The following is a 23,569-nucleotide window of genomic DNA, read 5'->3' on the forward strand; positions in this document are numbered from 1 at the left end:
GTGTCTTTTTTCTCGGATTTGACTGTGTTTTTTTCTAGAGTTGTATATTATCTACAATGTCTGAGAAGGCAAAGTCTGGTTTCAAGCGTTGTCAGTGTGGCCAAAAAATGTCGGTCACTGATAACCATAGTTCCTGCGTCTACTGCCTTGGCCCTCTCCACTTACAAGAGGATTGCTCCATCTGTCACTCTTTTAGTGGGAGGGTCATGACAGATAGGTGCAGGAAACTGAAACTTGAAACCAGCTTTCCAAGAGGCTTTGGATGCTTCTGACCAGGCATCGAAGTCCTCGAAGGAATCGAAGACGTCGGAGCCTAAGTCTTCCGCTCCGAGCTCTTCTTCAAAGGTTAGATCACCGGTTCCACAGACTTCGGGGCCGAGTGTTCAACTGGTGTCGGTTCCTGAGCCTCGAGTCTTGGAACCGGTGATGGAGCTCCCTCCTTCGGCCATATTGAGGTCGGCTCCGTCTTCGGTTCCTTCGACCCGTTCTTCCTCCAAACTTTCGGATGTCGATGTGGATCGCGTGGTGCAGAAGTTGTTGGAGCATTCGGCCCTCTCTAGACTTATTTCGGTTTCCACCCAGTTGGTGTCGAAACTTGAAGGCCTTCCTGTATCTCCATCCATTCCTCCTCCGAGACCGATTCAGTCTTTGGAGCCGGAAGAGGCTGATCTGCTGATTGTGGAGCCCTCGGGTCCAGAACCGTCCTTTCTCGGTCTGTTCCCTCACCTCGACTCCGTCGGACCGGTACCGAGTCTCGGAGCCGACGGTCTGTTCTTGGTTCGGGGCGAGAGTCGAACCGGCGTGTCGGTTCCGACTCTCCCTCGGGCCTCGCACGGATCGATTCGGCTCCGTCCTCGGGTCGATGCCTTCGGTGCCTGTGTCGGGATTCTCCCCATTTCTTCGAACCGGGGACTCTTCGATGCGGGACCCGGAGCGTTCGACCTGATGAGGAAGGTGTTGTCTACCCAGACAACCACATCAGTGGAAGCAGTTTCTCCTCCCCATAAAGGGCCTTTGTCTTCATCTGCACCCACGGCCACATCCAAGCGTCGGGCACCAGTGTCTCAGCCACCCCTGGAGGGTGCCCCTCTTCCTCCGAGGCTTCTTCGGATGCTCCCCACGAGGAAGTCCCTAGGAAGAGACTGTGTAAGAGGAGACACTTGGATTCTCCACAGGAATCCTTGACATCTGATACTGACTTAGATGAGTCAGAGGGTCCCCTAAGTCACCTTCAGAAGATGTCTCTCTTCAGACATTTTGGAGATCCTGAAACAGAGAGGTGACTGGCAGTCCCTTCCCCCTTCTGAGGATGAGTCAGTTCTGCTGAAGGCATTTGGTGCTCACCCTTCCTCCTCCTGGGTCACTCCGCCCTTCGACGAACTAATGGAACTTATTGCTCGGGCGTGGGAGACTCCTGACACAGTGGAACCTGTTCCAAGAAAACCGAACAAGTACATCACAGCACCTCAGGATAAGTCCTACCTTACAAAAGGAGTTCCAGTAGACGCTATGGTGGTGGCTGCAGCCACGAAAAAGGAGATGTCGGAGTCTTCTTCGTCTGTCCATCCGCCTAATAAAGATTCTAGGACGATGGATAGATATGGGAAGCGCATTTTTAGTTCAGCGGCTTTTTCCATGCGGTCCCTGAACTATTTGACCCATTTTACACGTCTGCAGAGGGATCTAGTCAAAGAGTTGGGAGATACCCTCCAGGGTGCTACAGATGCAGTTGTCTCAGAGAAAGTGACAGCGCAACTTAATACCCTAACATCAATTGTTAACTCGTCCATGAGGCTGATTTCTTACGCGGCGAAGGTTCGAGTAGGGCAGCAGCTTCAGCGATTGCTCTTCGTAGACAATCCTGGATGCGTCTATGCTCCTTTGCGGAAGCCTTCAAGTCTTCCTTTACAAACGCCCCATTTGACGGTGCCACTCTTTTTGGCCCCAAAGTAAAGGAGACCCTTACCCGGTGTGAACAAGAGGGAAAGACTCTGTCTGCTGTCGGAGTCCGTTTTTCCACCCCATCCAGACCGTACCCCAAAGGGCAACGCGGTGGGAAAATGTGGTTTCGAAAACCCCAAGGGTCTTTCTCAGGCACACAGGGTGATGCCCCCTCTAGAGGCAGAGGAGGGGGCAGAGGTGGAAGACGCCGCACTGGCGGCAGAGGGGGTCCGCAACATCAGGGTGACAGGGAAACACTCCCTGGCAAACCTTTCCAGCACTCCTGAGAGGAGGCCCGACTGTCCTGCTCTGGAGGCAGTCGGGGGTCGCTTAGCTTTATACCCTCAGACCTGGCAAAATATAACTACAGACAAGTGGGTAAAAAGCGTAGTTACCAGAGGTTACAACATTCCCTTCCTATCCCATCCCATTCCAAAGAAAAGACTCCCAGATGTACCGCCCCATCTGCGAGAGCCAGCAGCTTTAGAAATTTCAAAGCTGCTAGAAAAGAGTCATCCAGCCAGTCCCAGCGGACCAGCAAGGATTCGGGACTTACTCAAGGTTCTTTTTAGTTCCAAAGAAAACAGGGGACTGGAGGCCCATTCTAGACCTAAGCTACCTCAATACTTTCGTCAAGAAAGAAAAGTTCCGAATGGTCACGCTTCAATCGATCCTTCCATTTTTACAGAAGGGCGAGTGGATGTGCTCAATAGATGTAGAGGATGCATACTACCACATCAAAATGGCCAGGGCATCCAGAGATCATTTGCGCTTCGGCTGGGAGCCAGTCACTTTCAATTTCGAGCCCTGCCCTTTGGTCTGACCTCAGCCCCCAGGGTCTTCACCAAATGCATGGCAGTGGTAGCGTCTCACTTGAGACGTCAGGGATTCCAGGTGTTTCCGTATCTGGACGACTGGCTCCTTTCAGCCACCAACCGGCGTCAACTACTGCAGGCCAGGGACTATGTGCATCAACTGTGTGTTCACCTAGGGATCTCCGTAAATTTCGAAAATCCTTACTTCAGCCATCACAAAATATCTTGTTCATAGGAGCAGAGTTAAACACACGTCAATTAATTCTGAGGCTTCCCCCAGAAAGGATATTATCACTGCAGACTCACATACGTCTTCTACTCTTGTCAAGGAAATCTCCTGCAAAGCTAGTACTGAAGGTGTTGGGCCTCATGTCAGCCTCCCTGATTGCAATTCCCTGGGAAGGCTGCACATGAGAGTTCTACAATGGCTACTATTTGCTCAATGGTCATTTCAACAACTACCTCTAACACACGAGATTCTCATAACAAAGACTTGCAAAACAGATCTAAACTGGTGGCTCCAAGCGTGCAACCTTTCCCAGGGAGGCCGTTTGTACTACCCACGCCCACAGTTACGGTGACCACGGACGCTTCCCTGATAGGGTGGGGGCATCTTTCAGGGACAGACAGTCCAAGGCGAATGGACCAATTTGGAGTACAATCTGCACATCAATGTTCTAGAGTTGAGGGCAGTGTTTCTAGCGTTGCAACACTTTGCTCCCCTTCTTCCTCTAGGGACTATTGCAGTTCAGACGGACAACATGTCGGTAGTCTGGTACATAAACAAACAAGGGGAACCAAGTCCTATCAACTATGCAGAGAGGCCATGAGAATTTGGCAGTGGGCGGAGTCCACGGGTCGCTTTCTAATAGCAACGCACATCCCGGGGTCATCCAACGTCATAGCCGACAGGCTGAGCAGAGCAATTCTGTTACCACACGAGTGGTCTCTAAAACAGTCAGTGGCGAAAAGGATCTTTCGCACGTGGGGCCAGCCTTCCTGCGATCTGTTTGCGTCTCCAATGAATGCCAAATGCAGGAGCTACTTTGCCCTATTACCCCCTCCAGGGGAAGTCCCCAGGGACGCACTGGTTTACGATTGGCCCCCGGGACTCCTATACGCGTTTCCCCCATTTCCTCTGATATCGAAATTTCTCCAGAAAGCCAGGAACCTTCACAGGACGATAATCCTCATTGCTCCATTCTGGCCTCGTCAAATTTGGTTTCCCTTCCTGAAAATTCACTGCATTTGGGGACCCTGGATTCTGGACCCAGAGCCAGATCTATTGACTCACTCGTCAGGGGTTCCCCATCCCGCGCTCCTGTCACTCCATCTAGCAGCTTGGCTGCTCCAATTCCCAACTTAGCCAGGTCTAATCTCTTGTCACCAGCAGTCCAGGATATATTAGTGGCTTCATAAAGCTTCCACTACTAAAACATATACTAGCAAATGGAAGCGGTTTGTATTCTGGGAATACACACCACGTTGATCCCTTTATAGCTCCTTTGAATAAGATATTAGAATTCTTAACAGACTTATTTCATCAGGGTGCTTCTCCTGCTACTCTAAGAGTTCAATTGGCTGCCATTTCAATTTCCATGTGGAAGAATGTGGAGCTCCTATCATGGCTCACAGACTTTGTAAAGCCTTTTAAAAGGAGTTTTTCATATTAGACCTCCGGTCAGATCTCCTCGTCACCTTGGAGTCTAAACTTGTTGCTATCTAAATTAATGTTGCCCCTTTGAACCTGCCTCTTCTTGCCCATTAAAATTTTTGTCCTGGAAAACTCTCTTCCTGGTAGCCATTACTTCTGCTAGGCGAGTGTCTGAACTTCAGGCTCTCTCCATCAAGCACCCTTATTTGATCTTTCACTCTGACAGAGTTTCTCTTGAACCAATTCATCCTTCCTCCCTAAAGTGTGTTCTATTAACAATATTAATCAGTCCATTGAATTACCCACTTTCTTCAAAAACCACTCCAACAAAATGGAGTATATGTTACACAAATTGGATGTTCACAGACAGCTAAGGTTTTATTTGGATAGAACAAAAGATCACAGGAAAACAGATCAACTCTTTGTGGCTTTTGCTGATAGCAGGAAAGGACTTGCAGTTACCAAAAGAACTCTTTCTAAGTGGTTAACGGATTGTATAATCTATGTATACGATTCTGCAAATCAACCCTTTTAAACAAACCCAAAGGACATTCCACAAGATCAATATCTACGTCTTTGGCTCATGCAGCTCGCCTACCTCTGGATGCTATTTGTGCGGCTGCTACCTGGTCTAAGCCACATACATTTATTTCTCATTATAAAGTAGATAAGGTTTCTAGGGACAGGGCAACCTTTGGTTCCACTGTGCTCAAGAACGTCCTCCCGTGAGTTCCTCAGGATCAAGGAGCTGGGGACGCTACCCATGTGTAAGAACAAGCGAGATTGAACACTATCACATATAGAAGTTATGTCCTTACCATAACGTTCCATGTGGAGTGTTCATCTCGCCTTTGTTCTTACAGTCCCACCCTCCCACCCTTAGGAAGAACGTTCTTTGATGCCTGGCCAGAAGCATTTTTTGCTACTGTCATTATTCTGTGTACATAGTTGGTATACACATATACTTTATATGTGTCTGTTTTTGTATGTATAGGTGTATGGCATGAATGTGCTATTATGTAGATTGGTTTGCTTGCAAACTAGATCTGAGGTAAAGGCAGAGGGGGATTGTGGGTATTAGATTGTCTCAAGCTTCTTCTCGATGCAGAGCTTGCAAGAGGCCGGCACGGAGCCGAGGATCGGCTCCGAACCCATGTGTAAGAACAAAGGCGAGATGAACACTCCACATGGAACGTTATGGTAAGGACATAACTTCTATTTTTGTACTGTTCTGTTAAACAGACTTTTTGTGGCTTGCTACTTCAGTGAAGGGACCCACTCAGTTTAGATTTCTAGCCATCCTGGTTGGGCATGTGTTCCTTTTAGTTATGCTTAGGTTTGTGAACAACTGCTGGTCTCTGTTCTTCTCTTGGTGCAGTGGCACCATCCAGTATCCCGATTTTGGGGAGAGGGTTCTGTCAGGGTGATCTGTGATACTGCAGCCTGAACTCATGCTGGAGGGACAGGTTCATCTCCCAAAGACTGCCCATACTCTGGAATAAGCTTCCCATTCATGTCAAGCAGAGCACCTCACTGGCCCTCTTCAAGAGAAGTCTTGATGAGTGGATGGGTAACAGAAAGTTCACCCCAGGGATCACTCCAGTTGCCCTACTGGATAGGGCCACTGTGAACTAACATCGGGTGGCACAGTGCCTGGGTAGTTTTTTTGGGCTAGGCGTGTAAAGGCTCCAGGGCCATTTGCCTAGTACACACCTATGAACCTTTTCTTGTTATAGGTTCATAGGTGGGTACTGGGCTATCTGCCCGAAGGCATATAATATGCGGTATTCACCGCCCCTTTAGTAGTTCCCTAGACCCTTGTACTAGCAGCTAGTACCCTTGGCCCCTATCTAGTAGTGCTGTTGGTGTGATCCCCGGTGTGAACTTTCTGTTACCCATCCACTCATCAAGGTTCCTCTTGAAGAGTGATAGTGAGGGGCTCTGTCTTATGTAGATCGGGACCCTGTTCCATAGTAAGGGAAGTCTCTGCGAACGGAATCTATCCCTCCAGCATGTTCTATTCATTGTTGTGTTGAAGTTTATATCCCTAGACCATGTAGCTCGAGTAGATTTGGTTTTGCTAAGATGAAGCATGTTCAACAATTCTGGGTTGGGCATGGCTCTGTACGTTAGACAGAGATCGCCTCTGAGAAAGTGGTATGCAACAGAGAACAGTCTTAGCTTTTTCAATCGTGCTGCATAGGGCAGCTGTTTGAGGCCAGTAATCCTCTTGGTTAGGTACCTTTGTGGTCTCTCCAGCTGCTGGAGATGTCTATCCAGGTGCATTCCAATTGGTGCATTGTACTCAATAATGGGTCTGATGAGGGAAGAGTAGAGGGGCACCATTACATCTTTAGATCTTGATGCAAACACTTTCGTGATCAGATGGGTCACATAGAAGGATTTTCTAACCACTTTGGCAACATGGTTATCAAAGGAAAGCTGACTATCTACTTGGGTCCCTAGATCCCTTATTTCTTCTTCAGATTTTAGGGGATTACCTCCTATGTTGTAGTTTGCAGGTACTCTGTTTTTTCCAAAGGGGATTACTATGCATTTTTTTGCATTTAGCTTGAGACCATGGCTTTGACACCATGCATCAGTCTCATATAGGCCCTTCTGGAGGATCTCCATGTCGGCCGGAGACTCTGTTGTAGCACCCAGTTTGCAGTCATCTGCAAACAGCCACAGCCCTTCCGTGCTTGCTTGTACTTCTGAGAAATATATGCCAAACAGGAGGGGCCCAGGACAGAGCCCTGAGGCACACCACTCGTTACTGGTCTGGATTCGGACATAGATCCCGCTTCTCTTACTTTATGGGATCTGTCTGAGAGCCAGTTTGCGATCCATCTTGTGACGTAAGGATTTATGCCCAGGCTGGTGAGCTTATCAATAATACCTGAATGGGGAATGGTGTCAAATGCTTTAGCAAGGTCAAGGTAAGCCGTGTGTACCTCCTTTCCCTTATCTGTAGCCTGAGTAACTGTCTCAAAGAAATCCACCAGGTTCAGGAGGCATGATCTGCCCTTGACGGCGAACTGTGTGGGGTCCAGCGACTGGAGGTTCCCAATCTCTCCATTTATGAGTTCCATAATGATTCGCTCCATAGCCTTACAGATCAGACTGGTCTGACTTATTGGTCGGTAGTTCCCAGGGTCAGTTGTGGCCCCACCCTTGTGTAGTGGGACCACCGTTGCCGTGCGCCATTCTATGGGCACATATCCTGTGGAGAGGCTGAGACTGAACAGGGTATTAAGCTGCGGGGTTAATTCCTTTTGGAGCTCGCGTATGATACAGCCTGGGACACCATCTGGTCCCATGGAGGCAGTGTTTTTAGCTTTAGATAGAGCCTTGTTAACCAACGTATCAGTAATAATTGGACTTACACAATCCCCTAGAATGGTAATAGGCCCTGTAGGTGGTGAGGGGGGGGGGGGGTGGGAATGTGCACTGAACCCTGTCAGCCAAGATGTTGGCAATGTCAGAAGGGTCAGTGTATTTTGTTCCATTTTGTACTAGCTAAGAACAGACCTGAGCGTTGCCATTTAGGTTTTTGACGTAGCCATAGAAGGCCTTATGATTATCCTTGTCATCCTTGGCAACTTTCTTTTCAAAATTAGCTTTAGTTGACTTGATGAGGGCCCTCAATTTCTTACTAATGCTGATCAGGGATGATTTTTCTACTTGAGATAAGTATAAGTGCACTTTGCATTCATCCATTCATTCCTAGACACAGGCACACACACATCTCTGTAATTTAAATGTAGTTTGTGTATGTGTACAACTTCTGATTTGTTTAGCCTTGCTGCTGTTCATTGATAGATCATCTTTCCTTACTTCATTTAATTTATTTGACATAGTTAAGACAATTACCTTCAGTGACTGGTTTGTCTTTTATTTTCTAGAAATTGGTGCGAAGTAAAGCCTGTGCTGATGCCGGTTTACTTGATGAGAACTTGTTAAGAAGGTGTTTGAATTTTTATAGCATGGTGGTTCAGCTATTATTACGTTCCATTGACTCGTCTTATCCAAGGTGAGGACATTGTTTCTTTTTAAAACTTAAGCAGCCACATCTTAGAAATAAGTTGTGTAATGTAATTCTGAAACTATAAAGTAAGCTCATAATTTGTGTTATGCTGTTACATTATATGTAACTGTGATTTGCTACACTGCCTCCATTTTTTATTTGAATTCTGGTGATGTTTGCATGTAGAAGGGTTCCGAAATGTGGATAGGTTATAGTGAAGGCTGTTTCATTAATTGTCATATCATGGTAGAATAAGCAGTCCCTATGCTGTCTAAACTTTTTCTTTTTATTCAGATCTTTGTTTGTGGGGGGTGGGGGGGGTGAACAATATTTATTATATGCAACAATACTCTGCTGACCCCAAAAAATGATGTACTTGCTCTTGTGGCATTGATTACTGGTACAATCATTATGCATTTAAATATTTATATAATAATATACCACTCTAATGTACTTACATTTAGTTTTTAATAACTTCCCGTTTTTAAGTATGCAAATCTTTGTCGCAAGCAAATATTTTTTCTAGTCCTCCTCTCCAGATTGATTTAGCATTGCTTAAAAAAAAAAAAAAAACACTTGAACACACAAGTTATATTTACAGTATGATGTAAGAACAGGAATTAAATATTGACAATAATGATTTATTTTCAGAAGTAACATGTTGGATCAGTGGTTTCATGCTTTGTATTACCGTCTACTTTATTAAGTAAGGCTGTAACTAAAGTGCTTTGATCTGTGTCAGTGCCCTTTTCAGACTTCTGTAGTAACCATTTGAAATACTGGGTTCCAGTAGAGTGAGTCCAGAAATACAGAAATGGAATGGCCAGAAAAACGGACTTGTATGTACTGAGTCCAAGATGCCATTTCTTGGAATATTACCTTTTTTCAGAGTTATGGCAAGATGTTCATCGTGCATACAGCTGCAGTCATAACAGATGGGTTCTCCTGCCGTCAGGCGGGTCCTCGGTCAGCCGAATTCCAAAGTCTAGGTCCGGTGTCGGTTGTCGTTGCTTCTTCCCTAACGTCAGTGTGACAGGGGTATAAAAGAACCAGCCAACGCCATTTTCTTCAGTCTTTCTTGCCACGCGGTGCCCGAAGCAGAAGCAGTTTGCAAGTGCCGGTCAGCCAGCTCCTGAGATTATGAATATTTCTCAACCGAAGACTTCTATAAAGCTAAGTACCCCATTGGGGAAACTTTTCTTGCCTCAGACAAAGTTAATAATTGCATTTCATGTGGGAAGCAAATACCGCATAAGGATTTCCATTCCTTCTGTATACCTTGCTTATGCCCAGACCACGACGTCTCGGCCTGTCGGTTTTGTGCTACATTCAACAGACGCACTATTAAGCGTCGGGCGGAGTTCGCCCAACACTATTTTGGCAAAAAGTTTAATTACAACATGTCGTCGGATACTCCGACTCCAATTTTGAGTAAACGACTTAAAGATAAGGACCGACATACGAGGTCCGCGACGTCTACCGACACCACGCTAAAGCCGACTACATGTGCTCCGGTTCTCAGCGAGGCGCCTACGCAGCCCCTGACTACCGATGACACTTCATTAGCGGTGTCTTCTGTGCCCGAGGTCGCAGGTTCTTCGGCCCACACCCCGACTATAGATACCAAATTCACTCTTGGCGGGGAAACTCAGGGTTCAGACAGGCCTGCCACCTCTCAAGGTGTCTTCAGGCCTTCTTCTTCTTTTTCCATTAAGGCTTACACTAAATCTAAAGCAGCCATGCATTCCAAAAGACAAGCTCCACAGGGGCCCTCTCAAGGCCCCATGCCTAAAAAGCAGATGCTCAAAATGGCTGAGGATTTGATTACTCTTATCAGGGGTTCTCAAACCCCCCCCCCCCCGGACAAAAGGCCCAGAGTGGAGGAAGAATACCTTTCCTCGGACCAGGCCTCCATTACTTCAGAGCATTCTGAGGACCAGGAACATTTTTACTCCCCTTTCGAAGATTCTGATGCAGAGGAGTCCATTCCTTCTGTCTCCCCCTCTGAGGATTACTCTTTTGGGGAAACCTTGCATACCTTAAGAGAACACTTCCACTGGGAAGGCCAAGAGTACTCAGACTCCAAGAAAAGGCTCAGGGATTTCCTCTTGCTCCCTCAGCACCAGGCCTCTGGCTATACCTCCTGTCTTAGACATACTAGATGATGTGTATTCAGAGGCCAGCCTTAACCCAGATTCTTTACCTCCAGCTCCAGTCAAGCCTGACAGGTATTACCGGGTTCCTGATTCACACCAATTCCTATACAAAAGCCATGCGGCTGACCCAGTAACTATTTCACAGGGTCCCAAGGGAATTAAGGCCTCCACTGCCAAAAATCCATTACCTTCAGAGAGAGATTCCAGAGCTTTAGAAAGGTGGGGAAAAAGGTATACACCTCGGCCACTTTAACCATGAGGGCATTAAACTGTCAGTTCCATATGTTAAAGTATCAACAGTTTTTGTTATCTCAGTTGAAAAGCAAAATGTCACAACCTGAACAACCAGACTTGAAGGAGTTGCAGGATTTGTTGCATAGTGCAGAGCAAGTGGATAAACATACCTTGCAATGTGGTTTTGATGCTTTAGAGGCCTCTTGTAGAGCTGCTGTTACAGGATCAGTCATACGTAGACATGCTTGGCTCAAAGAGCAAACCTTACCTGATCATGTCAAAGCTAAATTACTAGATGCACCTCTTCAAAAGGATGTATTGTTTGGTGTTAAAGCTGAGGTGGTATTAAAGAAAATGGAGGAAAAGGCAAAATCAATGCAAACAGTGAAAGATTTCCTACAGGTACAACCGCCTCGTTTCAGTAGAAATTGGCCTTCAAAAAATTGGTCCTTTCCAGCCACGGACAGACCTCAGAGGTAGATACAGGCGCCCGAGAGGTAGAGGGCAATCTCAAGGATCATTTAGAGGCAGACAATGGCAAACACCTACACCAAGAGGGGGTGAGGATAGTTCACAGCCATTCAGAAAGCAGACCCAATGACTTTCCCTTTGCATGCCAAGCAAGGCTCAAATGGCAGCACCTTTAGGCGGAAAACTGGCATTATTTTCGAAAAATTGGCATATTGTCACAAAAGACAAATGGATCCTGGACATTATAGACAGAGGCTACAGATTCCACTTTCACACCCTTCCAAAAATGAGAGGCATACCAAACCTGCCACACAATCAAAGGGCAGAGGCACAAAAACAAATTTCAGATCTCATGGACATGAAAGCTATTCAAGAGGTACCTGCACAAGAACAGGGTCAAGGTTTTTATTCCCGACTATTCCTGGTACCAAGGAAGGGCAAAAATTGGAGACCTATTTTGGACCTATCCATCCTAAACACATATTTACTCGTACCAAAGTTCAAGATGCTCACATTACAGCAGCTTCTTCCCATGCTGGGCAAGGAGTTTTGGCTGGTGACATTGGACCTCAAGGAGGCATATCTGCATGTCCCAATCAGACAAGATTGCAGAAGATACCTCAGATTTCTTGCAGGTTCATCCCATTATCAATTCTCTGCATTGCCCTTTGGCTTATCTACTGCGCCCAGAGTGTTCACAAAATGCCTGGCATCAGTAATTGCCTTCTGCAGACTTCAAGGGATACAAATATACCCATATCTGGACAACTGCCTGATCCAAGCAGACAGCAAACACACTCTTCTGAAACACCTGGCGTTTGTAATAATGTTGTTGAAATCTCTGAGATACACAGTCAACAAAAAGAAGTCAAGACTAATACCCTCTCAAACAATAATTTTCCTGGGTGCCTGCTTGGATACAAACACCCAGATGGCCTACCTCACGCCAGAGAAACAAGGGCAATTAACTCAATACTTCAGAAAACTGGCAACCTTCACCAGGCTGACTGCAAGGAAAATCCTGCAGGCTCTGGGATTCATGGCATCTTGCATCCTACTAATCCCATGTGCAAAGCTGCATATGAGGAAACTTCAATGGTACCTAAAAAACTTATGGTCTCAACACAGCCACAGTTTGGAAGCAATCATACCACTGATTCCATGTCTTCAAAAGGAATTTCTGTGGTGGGCTCAAGCATGCCAAAGAAACACAGGTCTCCCATTCTGCAAGCCTCAAGCAAATCAAGTCATCACAACAGACGCCTCGGACTACGTTTTGGGGGGCGCACATGACAGATCGGTGCATTCAGGGCAAATGGTCACAAAAAGAGAAGCACCTACACATCAATCAAAAGGAAATGCTAGCAGTAATAAATGCTATTATGGCTTTCAAAGACCTACTGCATCCGGGGCAGGTATTGATAAGAACAGACAACACCACAGTGATGTGGTACATAAACAAACAGGGAGGAACTCATTCATACCCCCCTGTGCAGACTAGCCATGTCCCTTTGGAACACGGCTCTGGAATTGCAAATCCAACTTCAAGCACAATTCCTGCCAGGGAAGGAAAACACACTGGCAGACAACCTGAGCAGAAATATGACAGATCCACACGAATGGAAGTTGCATCCTCAAGTTTTTACAATGATAATTCAAGCATGGGGAAGGCCAGACATAGATCTCTTTGCCACCCACAGAAATTACCAATTGACAAAATTGTGCTGAAGGACCTTTCATCCACAGGCCTGGAAAGTGGACGCAGTCTCTTTCAGTTGGACAACAATGACGGTTTATGCCTTTCCTCCTCTTCCACTGCTGGCCAAAGTTCTATTAAAAGCCAGAGCAGACCGACCAAAGATGATTCTCATTGCTCCAGACTGGCCAAGACAACACTGGTACCCACTCATGAGGAGCCTGACGCATTCCCCACCATAGATCCTGCCTCTAATGCCTCTTCTACTGACTCAGCACAACTTCAAAACTCTTCACAGTCAGCTGAAAACACTCATTCTAGCCGCATGGAGGATTCCTTAAGTTCACAGCAGACCCTACTCTCCAAGGAGGTGCAGGATGTCATTTTGGAGGCCAGAAGGCCTTCTACTAGAAAAGCCTGCAGGATGTCATTTTGGAGGCCAGAAGGCCTTCTATTAGAAAAGCCTACTCTGCAAAATGGAAACGGTTTTGTGTCTGGAATCAGAAAAAGGGTCAGAATCCTGGAATACTGAATTTACCTCAAATACTACATTACCTAGCCGAGCTGCTAAGCAGTAGACTTTCATTCTCCTCCATCAAAATCCATGCCTCAGCCATTTCTGCAGAGTACAACACTGATCCTCCTTTATTCTCTCACCCTCTCTTAAGACAGTTCCTCAGAGGGGCTAAGAATATAAAACCCCCAAGGAAGCAACCAGTACCGGCTTGGGACCTCAATTTTATTCTAGAAAAATTAACCCTGCCTCCTTTTGAGCAAGCTGCTTCAACAGATCTGCAATATTTGTCATGGAAAACAGCCTTCCTTCTAGCTATCACCTCAGCACGCAGGGTTTCGGAACTACAAGCCCTCATGGCTGTGAAGCCTTTCATCATTTTCCATCAGGGCAGAGTTTCCTTACGAACCAATCCCTCATTTATGCCAAAGGTAGTATCCAGGGTAGCCTTTAATCAGGCTATCCACTTACCTACGTTTTACCCTAATCCACACAACAAAGGGGAGAGGCTACTACATTCCTTGGACATTCACAGACAGCTCCGTTATTATTTGGACAGGACAAAGCCTTTCAGAAAATCAGAGCAACTCTTTGTGTCCTATACTACAGGTGTTCAAGGGAAGCCTATTTCCAAACAGACAATCTCAAAATGGATAGCCCACTGCATACGCTTTTGTTACTCTTTTCATGGTAAATCTGTACCTACAGGCATCAGATCTCACTCCACAAGGGCCACAGCTACCTCTGCAGCTTTCCTCAGGGGGGTTCCTACCAAAGATATTTTGGAAGCAGCCACTTGGAGTTCTGTACATACTTTCTCCAAGCACTATCACCTACCTTTATACTCCAAAACTAGAGCGGGCTTTGCCACTGCAGTCTTGCAGGGCATCCTGGCTCCACCTAGTTCCACTTAGTGCCTACCACCCCTTTATTAGATTTGGGATTCTACCCATCTGTTGTGACTGCAGCTGTATGCACGATGAACATAGTACAGTTTTGTACCTACCATAAATGTAGATGTTTGAGTGCTAATACAGCTGCAGTCCAGGTTTCCCTCCCTCCTTCCCCTCTTGGGACAGGCCTTATGGCTAACACCTCCTCATACAACCTCATTGGGGTATTCTTTTATGGTGTATTTGCTTGCAACTACTGTTTTTTGATTTTATTGCATTTGCTTTACTACATAAATTTATGTTTTGCCTTCCTTCTGGGGGCACCTGACATCTGGGGCAAGAAAAACTGAAGAAAATGGTGTCGGCTGGTTCTTTTATACCCATGTCGCACTGACGTCAGGGAAGAAGCAACGACAACCGACGCCGGACCTAGACTTTGGAATTCGGCCGACCGAGGACCCGCCTGACGGCAGGAGAACCCATCTGTTATGACTGCAGCTGTATTAGCACTCGAACATCTACATTTATGGTAGGTACAAAACTGTACTTTTGGGGAGGTGCAGAGGTGCTTGAAGTCATCATCTTGGTGTGCTTTCTTTTTCTGTTTCAGTTGTAGCTTCTATATTGTCTTTAATTAACATTGTGAGTGTTTATTCTTGTAATGTGAATTATCTCACTGACGTCTAGTCTTGTTGTGAATGTGGCAGGTTTCAAAAACATTGAAAAATCCGCGCGCAAGATCCCTCCCCAAGACCTCCATCATCTTTGCATCTTTTATTTGGGTCCCAGCCACCTGGACATTGAATGTAACATATGTAAAGCGTTCAGGGGTAAAGCCTTGCGGAGCTGCCTGGACAAATTAATTCTTCGGGGTTTACTTCTCCCTCAGTCTTCAAAGTCCTCCTCTCCTGCCAAGGTAGCTGAAAAGCAGAGGGAGAGAAAGAAGGACAGGGATAACAATAAGGAGAGGGCAGTAGAGAAGCCTAGAAAAAGGTCACCCAACCTTTCCAGTTCCTGGAGTCCAGCCCCAAAACTTACAGAGGGATAGGATCCGTAGCTCCCGCCCTGCCTCCAAGGTTTTCACTGGAGCTGGTGAGCCATGCGCTCCATTTTCCAATTTTTCACCAATCCAGGCATTCAAGGCCTTCATCTTTGGCTTCATCAAGGTCAGCCAGGTCTTTAAGGAGTCTAACAGAGGCCAAGTTACGCTGATGAAGAGATTCTTAAGGCAGTAGATTCAGTTGGGGGTAATCCCGGCAATGTCTCCTCAGACAGACCCAAGACGTGTGTCACAGACCCCTGCTACACATGTTCATTTGTGGACCCCTAGTTTGGATCTAAAGATTCTGGATCTGGATCTGGATTTTGTTGAAGGCTTCAAGACAATCCAGTATGATGTTCCACCTTGTTTCGACCAAAAGTAAAGGACACATTAAAGAGGAGTGAATAAGATGGTAAAACCATATCTGCTGTAGGCGCCCACTTCTTGGTGCCTAAAATGTCCTTCTCAAGGAACCAGAAGGGGGACAAGAGGATTTGGTTTCGAAAATTGCAAGGGTTTCACCAGGACACTCCTCCAGATAAACTCTCCAGAGACAGGGGACATTATCGTAGAGGCAGAAGTGGTGTGCAGCACCAAGGATTTCACAGCCTTTTTTCCAAGAAATCCTTCCAGTGCTCCTGAGGGGTTACCTGGCTGCTGCACTCTGGAGGCATTCAGGGGGAGCATTTCCTTACTCCTGAAAAACTAGTAAGCCATCGCTTAGGATTCGTGGGTGTCAAGAATAGAAACCACAGGATACTGAACTCCCTTCATTTCTGCTCCCAAACACAGGAAAGGGATTCCACAAGTTCTACCCCACCAATGGAAATCTGCAGAAGTCAGATCACTGCTACAAAAATGAGTCATCCAGCAGATCCCACCAGACCACAGAGAATCAGGCATCTACTCAAGATTATTTTTAGTACCAAAGAGAGAACAGTGGACATGACTTCAGTTCTGGACCACATTCTTTAAACCAGTTTGTGAGAAAGACCAAGTTCTGGATGGTCACAGTTCAGTCCATCATTCCTCTATTGGGGAAGGACATTTGGATCTGCTCTGTCGACCTTCAGGATGCTTACTGTCACATAAAAATAGGCAAGAATTCAATAAGCTTTTTGTTTCAGGCTGGGAACCATTCATTACCATTTTAGGGCTCTGCCCTTTTGTCTCACCACAGCTTCCAGGATGTTCACCAATTGGATGGCATTACTCAGCTTTCCTTCATCTGAAAGGGTTCTAGGTGTTGCCATACTTGGACAATTGACTCCTCGTTGCACCAAGCGAGAGTCTGTTAATGAGGAGGAGAGATTATTTGCTCCAGTTGCTTCGTTGAATGGGTATCACTTTGAACATTTCAGAGAGCCGTCTCACCTGATCACCAGCATTCAGAAAGTTGTTATACCAAAAATAATTTATTTATTTATTTATTTATTTATTTTACATTTGTTGACCGGGCTAGTCTAGCTGGAGACATGTCCATTTTCAGTAGAGGCCCGAGGAGAAAAGCTCCAAGAATAATACAGAGTTGCTTTACAAAGTTAAAAACAGGAGTTATACAGATAATAGAGATAGCAGTATCACAAAAAAAAAAGTTGTTTTTTTTTTCTTTTTTATTCAATAGTACAAATTGGTGTTATGGTCATTTTGTAAGGTACAGAGTAGAATTAAGATGGCCATTTTGTAAGAGACTGAGGTATGATGTAGCTATATACTAGTAAGATAAATGCAATAATGAAGTTTATGGATACATAAAAGGGAGCTAATAAGGGATGAGGTGGAATAAGTGAATATGAGAAGATTTAGTCAGGGTTAGTACAGGTACATAGCCAGTGATTGTTAAGGTAGAGTTTCAAATTCCTTTTGAAAAGTGAGAGAGAAGTTTGAGATGTGATTTCAGAGGGAAGTTTATTCCAAAGTTTTCCTACAGAGTTAGAGAACAGCGACTCACCTGCTGTGTTGTTGGGTTTAGTAGTACTGATCAGTAGTTTGTTAGAGGAGCGTAGAGATATGAGGTTTTTATAAGGTGTAATGAGGCTAGAGAGTCCAGGGATATTGTTAGGAAGATATAGAGTCTTATGGGCTATTATAAGCTGGTGATATTGAAGCTGATTAAGAAATTCAAGCCAGTTTAATTGTTTAAGATTTAGACAGTGATGGGTTCTGTAAGGAGAGCCTGTAGCAAATCTAGCAATATTATTATAGGAAGTAGTTAGTTTCCTGATGTTGTTCTTTGAGAGATTAGTATAAATGGGAGAGGCGTAAAGCAGGGTGGATATTAGGTGGGTTCTGGCTATAGCAGTCTTAGCTGCTGGTGTAAGATAAGGTTTAATTCTATAGAGGGATCCCAGTTTTTTGTTGACTGACTTTATTGTAGTGTTTATGTGAGTATCAAAGTTTAGATTGTTGTCTATTGTTATTCCTAGAAGTTTAGTGGTAGGGTCAGGAGAGATGAGAGTACCACTGCTAGAAGTGAGACTGAAAGGTAAAGATGTGGACTTTTGGGTTGGTGAGAAGAGTAGCAGTTTAGTTTTTTTGGGATTCAGAAGGAGGCAGTGTTGAGAAAACCATAGTTCAATAGTGTTGAATGCTTTTTGGGTAAGAGACTGTAGTTTAATTTGAGAAGAGGCTGAGCAGATTATGGTAGAATCATCTGCATATTGAATGCAGGTGGAATAAGGAATGGCTGTTTGCAGGTCATTAATGAAGATGGAAAATAAGAGTGGGCCTAATATAGATCCTTGGGGGACACCGAGAGAGATAGGAAGGTGATCGGATAGTTTATTTTTCCAGAGTACAGCCTGGTGACGATTATCAAGGTAAGATGTAAACCAGTTCAAGGCAAGAGGATCAAGTGAGAGAGTATTCAGTGTATGGAGTAGTAGTTGGTGGTTAACCATGTCAAAAGCTTTGGATAGGTCAATGAAGACTGCAGATGAAAGACAATTATTGTTATGATTATTGTTGATGCTGTTTGTGAATGATAGTCGTGCAGTGGTGGTACTATGGAAAGGTCTGAAGCCATGTTGACAGTTAGCGAGTAGGTTGTTCTGGAGAAGATGGTTGAGTAGTTGTTTATGGATGCATTTTTCCATAATTTTTGCGATAGGGGAAAATAAAGCTATGGGGCGAAAGTTAGAAAAGTCATTGGAGCTCCCACCTTTGTGTAGTAGGATGATGTGTGAAATTTTCCGTATTGAAGGGACAGTTCCTTCACTTATTGTTCTATTTATCAGAATATAAATAGGGTAGGCAATGGCTTTAGCTCCTTTTTGCAAGAATTCAGCTGGGAGTTTGTCAGCTGAGGGGGTGGTAGGTTTTAACTTATGTAGAAGAGAGGAAATGTAGGAGGTAGATACTGGTTGGAGGTGAAATAGAGGAGGTGGATTTGTAGAGGAAGTGGACAGATTAGATGTGTTAGGAGATAGGTGGCAAGCTAGAGTTTGGATGGTATCAGTGAAGAAAGAGTTAAAGGCATTTGCTGTTTGTGTGGGATTCTCAGGGTTAGAGCCTAGTGGGTTAGGTGTTATTTGTTGGCCTGGGTAAAGAAGATTATTAATAGAAGTCCAAAATTTTTTGGGTTCTTTGAGAGAGGTTTGTTGTAGCTGAAGGTAATAATTCTTTTTGTCTAAAAGAATGGCTTTTTTGTATTGTTTCTATGTTCTCTAAAGGTTTGGTGGTCAGTTGTATTCTTAGTTGTACGCCATTTTGCCCAGGATTTGTTTCTAAGTTGGATTTTTTGTTTAGTATTGTTAGTGAGCCAAGGGGCTGGTTTAGCTTTAATTCTAATAGAGCGAATTGGAGCATGGTGATCCAGGGTGGCTAAGAATGTGGAGTTAAAGTATTCCACTGCTTCATTTAGAGGGAGATATTTTAATGGTATCCAATTACATTGTTTTAGTTCTGTTTGGAAAAGTTCTGGGTTAAATTCCTTTTTAGAGCATATTGTTCTGAGAGTGTTAGGGAATATTATGTTGGTTTTATGTCTGATAATATATGTGAGTGGGTGGTCACTTATATCATCTGGAAGGGTTCCTGTTGTGTAGGATTGCTGAGGATTATTAGTAAGTATCCAATCCAAGGTACTTTCTTTGTTATTGAGTCTATTAGTTCTGGCAGGGGAGTTTATAAGTTGTGAGAAGCCATACAGGTTAATGTGGGTAGAGGGATTAGTATTAGTACAGGAATTCCAATCTATATTAAAGTCACCAAGGACCATGGTTTCTTGTGGGAGAGTAATAGAAAGCCAGTTGAGGATATGCTCTAGTATATTACTGTTATTTCCTGGGGGAAGATAAACACAGATAATATTTATGGTTTTACTTGTGTTTACCTGAAGTTTACAGATTATTATTTCTGCAGAAGAGTCTATAGGTAAGTTAGGATGTAAGGTGCTAACTTGTAGCTCTGTTTTATAGAGGATTGCCACACCACCTCCCTTTTTGGAAGTACGGTCATGTCTGAAGATATTGTAGCCAGGTGGGGTAATTTCATTATCTTTAATGGTGGGTTTTAGCCATGTTTCTGATAAACATAGGATATCAAATGGTTGAGATTGTAATAGGGCTTGTACCTGTGCAGTTTTATTGCAAATACTACGTATGTTTAGATGTGCTATTAAGAGTGAGTTGGTAGGTTTGTTAGGTGTTTGGATTTTAGTTATGTTTTGTTTGTTGTTTGCATTATTAGGGGAATAGATTGGACCAGGATTGGGGTGAATGTCTCCATCTAATAGTGAGTGGGGGAGTGTTAAAAGGTTAGGCTGTTGCAGTTTACAATAGAAGTCAAATAGTTTTCTAGTTTTTAGGTTAGTGTATTTAATGTGTTGTAGTCTGTGATATTTGGCTAGTAGGTAGTTGGGTTTGAAAATGAGGTTTAGGAGGTTGTGAGAGAAAGGTGTTGTTGGTGTTGAGGTGTGTTTTGATGGGAAGGGAAGAGTATAGTGGAGTGAATGTTCATAGGAGGTATAGAGATAGGTGATAGTTAGAGGAGGTATTAAAAAGACCCAAATAATTAAATATATTAAATATATTTTGTGGGGGGTAGTTGGTGTAGTCATTTTAGAGGGTGTAGAGGTTGAGATAAGTGGGAGGTAGGTGTTAAAAGCCTAAATAAGCGGAATCTCTCCAATGTCTAGCTATACAGGTCCTCCCTTGTTCAAAACCTCAAGCACGTGTGATCTTACAACTACTAAGCTTGATGGCATCCACTATAAATCTTGTTCCCCTGGCCCGCTTCCATATGAGGATACTTCAGTGGACTCGACTAGTCAACTGGTCACAGCATCACCATTCATTGTGAACCCCCCATCAGCGTTATCCCAATTTGCAGAACACACATCATATGGTGGCTTTACACACCTCACCTGCCGTTGGGACATCTGTTTTCCCCTCCTTGGCCTCTTACGGTAGTTACCATGAACGTCCCTTTTAGGGTGGGAGAGTCATTATGAAAGGAAGACAGTCCAGGATACTTGGTTTCCATTGGAGGCTGAGTCTGACATCAGTGTGTTGAAAATGAGAGCAGTCCTAAATGCTTTGCAGGCCTTTCAAGACTCTCTTCCAACAGGTGTGATTCCAGTTTAGGCAGACATGTCTGTAGTCTGGTACTTCAAGAAGCAGGGCAGGACCAGATCATACCTTCTTTGCTGGGGAGCCGTGAGGGTTTGGCAGTGGGCAATTGCTTGTCATCGATTTCTAATAGCAACGTACGTACCAGGACAGACAGGTTGAGCAGACACATTATTCTTCCTCCCAAGTGGTCCATTAGTCAGGAAGTAGCAGATGAGATTTTCAGTCTGTGGGGCCAACCTTGCTGCAACCTGTTTGCGTGTCATCTGAATTTCAAGTACAAACGTTACTTTGTCCTAATTCCTCCGCAGGGACAGTCACTCAGGGATGCTGTAGTCTACAATTTGTCCACCGGTCTCCTTTATGCTTTTCCACCCTTTCCCATCATCATAAAATTAGTTCAGAAAGTTCTACAATGCAAGATAAAAGTAATCCTCTTTGCTCCCTTCTGGCCTTGGCAGATATGGTTCCCCTCGCTGTGGCTTCATCTACTTCATCCTCCTTGGACTGTGCCTCAAAGGCCAGATCTCATTTCTCATACATCCAGGAATCCTCTGCCAGATATTGCAGTCCTGAATCTAACTGCATAATTCCTCCAGTTTTAACGATGGCCAGGGATGCCAAATATTCAAATCAAGTGGTCCGTATTTTGACAGCTTCACAAAGAGTACAGTACTAGGAAGTTATTGTAGTAAGTGGTGATTTAAAGTTTCTATCCTTTGAAAACCTTGTTTTTGATAGTAGTCACCTCTGCAAAAAAATTTCAGAGTACAAGCATTTCTTCTAAACCTTCTTATGTAGTGTTTCATAAGGATAGAGTTTCCTTGAGACTAAACCCTTTCTCCTTTCCTAAGGTGGCAACCGAGTCCAATCTTCATCAATCCATCAACCTCCCAGTTTTCTTTCCAAAGTATTCCAATAAAGGTGAATCCATCCTAAATTTATTAGACTTGCATAGGCAATTGAAATTTTATCTACAGAAAACAAAAGAACAATATAATCAGTCGTTTGTAGCATTTTCTAAAATGAGGCTTGGTCAAGGAGTATCCAAACTAACATGGTCACGTTGTTTAACAGATTGCATATCCTGTTTGTATCTACAGTTAGGTGTTTCTTTGCTTAAAACCCTCATGCTGATTCTATGAGGTCAGTCTCAACATCTTCTGTGCTTCAAAAGAGGTTACCATTCGATGAAATTTGTACAGGAGAGACTTGGTCGACAATTCATACTTTTGTGTCTCACTATAAATTTAATGTACAGTCCAGATCTTGTACATTCTTTGGCTCCACAGTGCTCAGGAATATCCTTCCATGAAGCCACCCAGGTCTTTCGGTAGCAGGGGAATCCATCCAAACCAGTGAATGAGATGAAAATGGACAACATCGGATGCGAAAGTTATGGCTTTACCATAACGATAGATTTGTGTTGTCCACTTTTCATCTAGTTCGCCATCCCACCCTCCTACTCCCCCTACCAGTTGTTGGTTGTCCTGGGATTTTTCTCCTTTGGTTTGGCATGCCTGGCAATCAGCCTGTTGAATTGATTGGTTTAAGGCCCTTTCTGTAATAATGTTTTTTTGAGGCAAACTCAATCTGAAATAATCAGGGTGAATGGCAGGGGATTATGGGGAAGGTAGGAGTCAAAGCCCCAAATCCGTACGTTTAAAGGTGCTGAGACTGGATCCAAAGTCAGATCTAAGACCCAACCAGTGAACTAAGTGAAAAGTGGATAACATGGATCTGTCATTATGGTAAGTACATAACTTTTGATCTGATGTCCTTTTCATTCTTCCTGACCTGTGGGTCTCAGATCCGGTTCATACGCATTTTCTAGATTTTGGATCCCAATCTCGAGTTCCTCCATCTTCCCATAATGCACTACAGTGTCCCTATCTCCTCACATCTTGTTTGCCTTTGTCCAAGTAAGATGGAGGATTCCAAAGTCTTGAGCTCTAAGGGCTTTTGTTTCTTAATCTTTTTTTCTTTAATGTCCTTTTAAAACCTATAGCCATTTTTTAATAGTACTTCTTCGTTTTTGCTAGTTTTCCTTTCTACCAGTATGTTGTTGGTCCTGACGCACTTTCTTTGTAGGAGCAATATTTAAAAACTTTTCCCCTTTCTTGGTCTCTGTTTTCCTTTTCTGTGATTGTCTTGTGGTGAAATTTGATATAGTGGGAACCAGAACTTCCGTTGAGTGTTTTGCTCCTGTTGATAACTGTACACGACACTCTAGTTCCGTGCTTTCTAGTTGTACAAACAATGTCTTTGTCATGGTTTCCCGCTCTAAGTGCTGCTGTCTCATACTTGCCTTTCAGCCCTCCAGTTTCCGTGCAGTGCCTGTCCTGCTACCATTTTTTATATTGATATAGCTATTCACTGATTCAGAATGATTGAGAGCATGTGCTATGTCTCCTGGCCCCTCACTTGGGTCCTATCTGCTGCTTGCTTACTTTCCGTGTAGTTACTGGCATTTATTCTTCTTGTGATGTGCCTTTGTGGACTGACTTGTTGTTTTTGCTTCATGTTTGAAATGAAAGGTTTCTTAGTCTGGACTAT

General features: G+C 44.3%; 1 protein-coding gene across 2 annotated transcripts in view; it reads left to right on the forward strand.

The window, feature by feature from the left end:
- UBE4B (ubiquitination factor E4B) overlaps positions 1-23,569 on the forward strand; it is a 2,592,778-nt gene that overhangs the window by 1,736,511 nt on the left and 832,698 nt on the right. For both annotated transcript variants that reach the window (XM_044063145.1, XM_044063144.1), the window contains one exon: positions 8,316-8,443. In XM_044063145.1, coding sequence (XP_043919080.1) covers positions 8,316-8,443 — 128 coding nt within the window. The remainder of the gene's footprint in view (positions 1-8,315; positions 8,444-23,569) is intronic.

Source organism: Protopterus annectens, chromosome 2.part1, assembly GCF_019279795.1.
Source record: "Protopterus annectens isolate FY-2018-M chromosome 2.part1, PAN1.0, whole genome shotgun sequence".
Classification (NCBI taxonomy): domain Eukaryota; kingdom Metazoa; phylum Chordata; order Ceratodontiformes; family Protopteridae; genus Protopterus; species Protopterus annectens.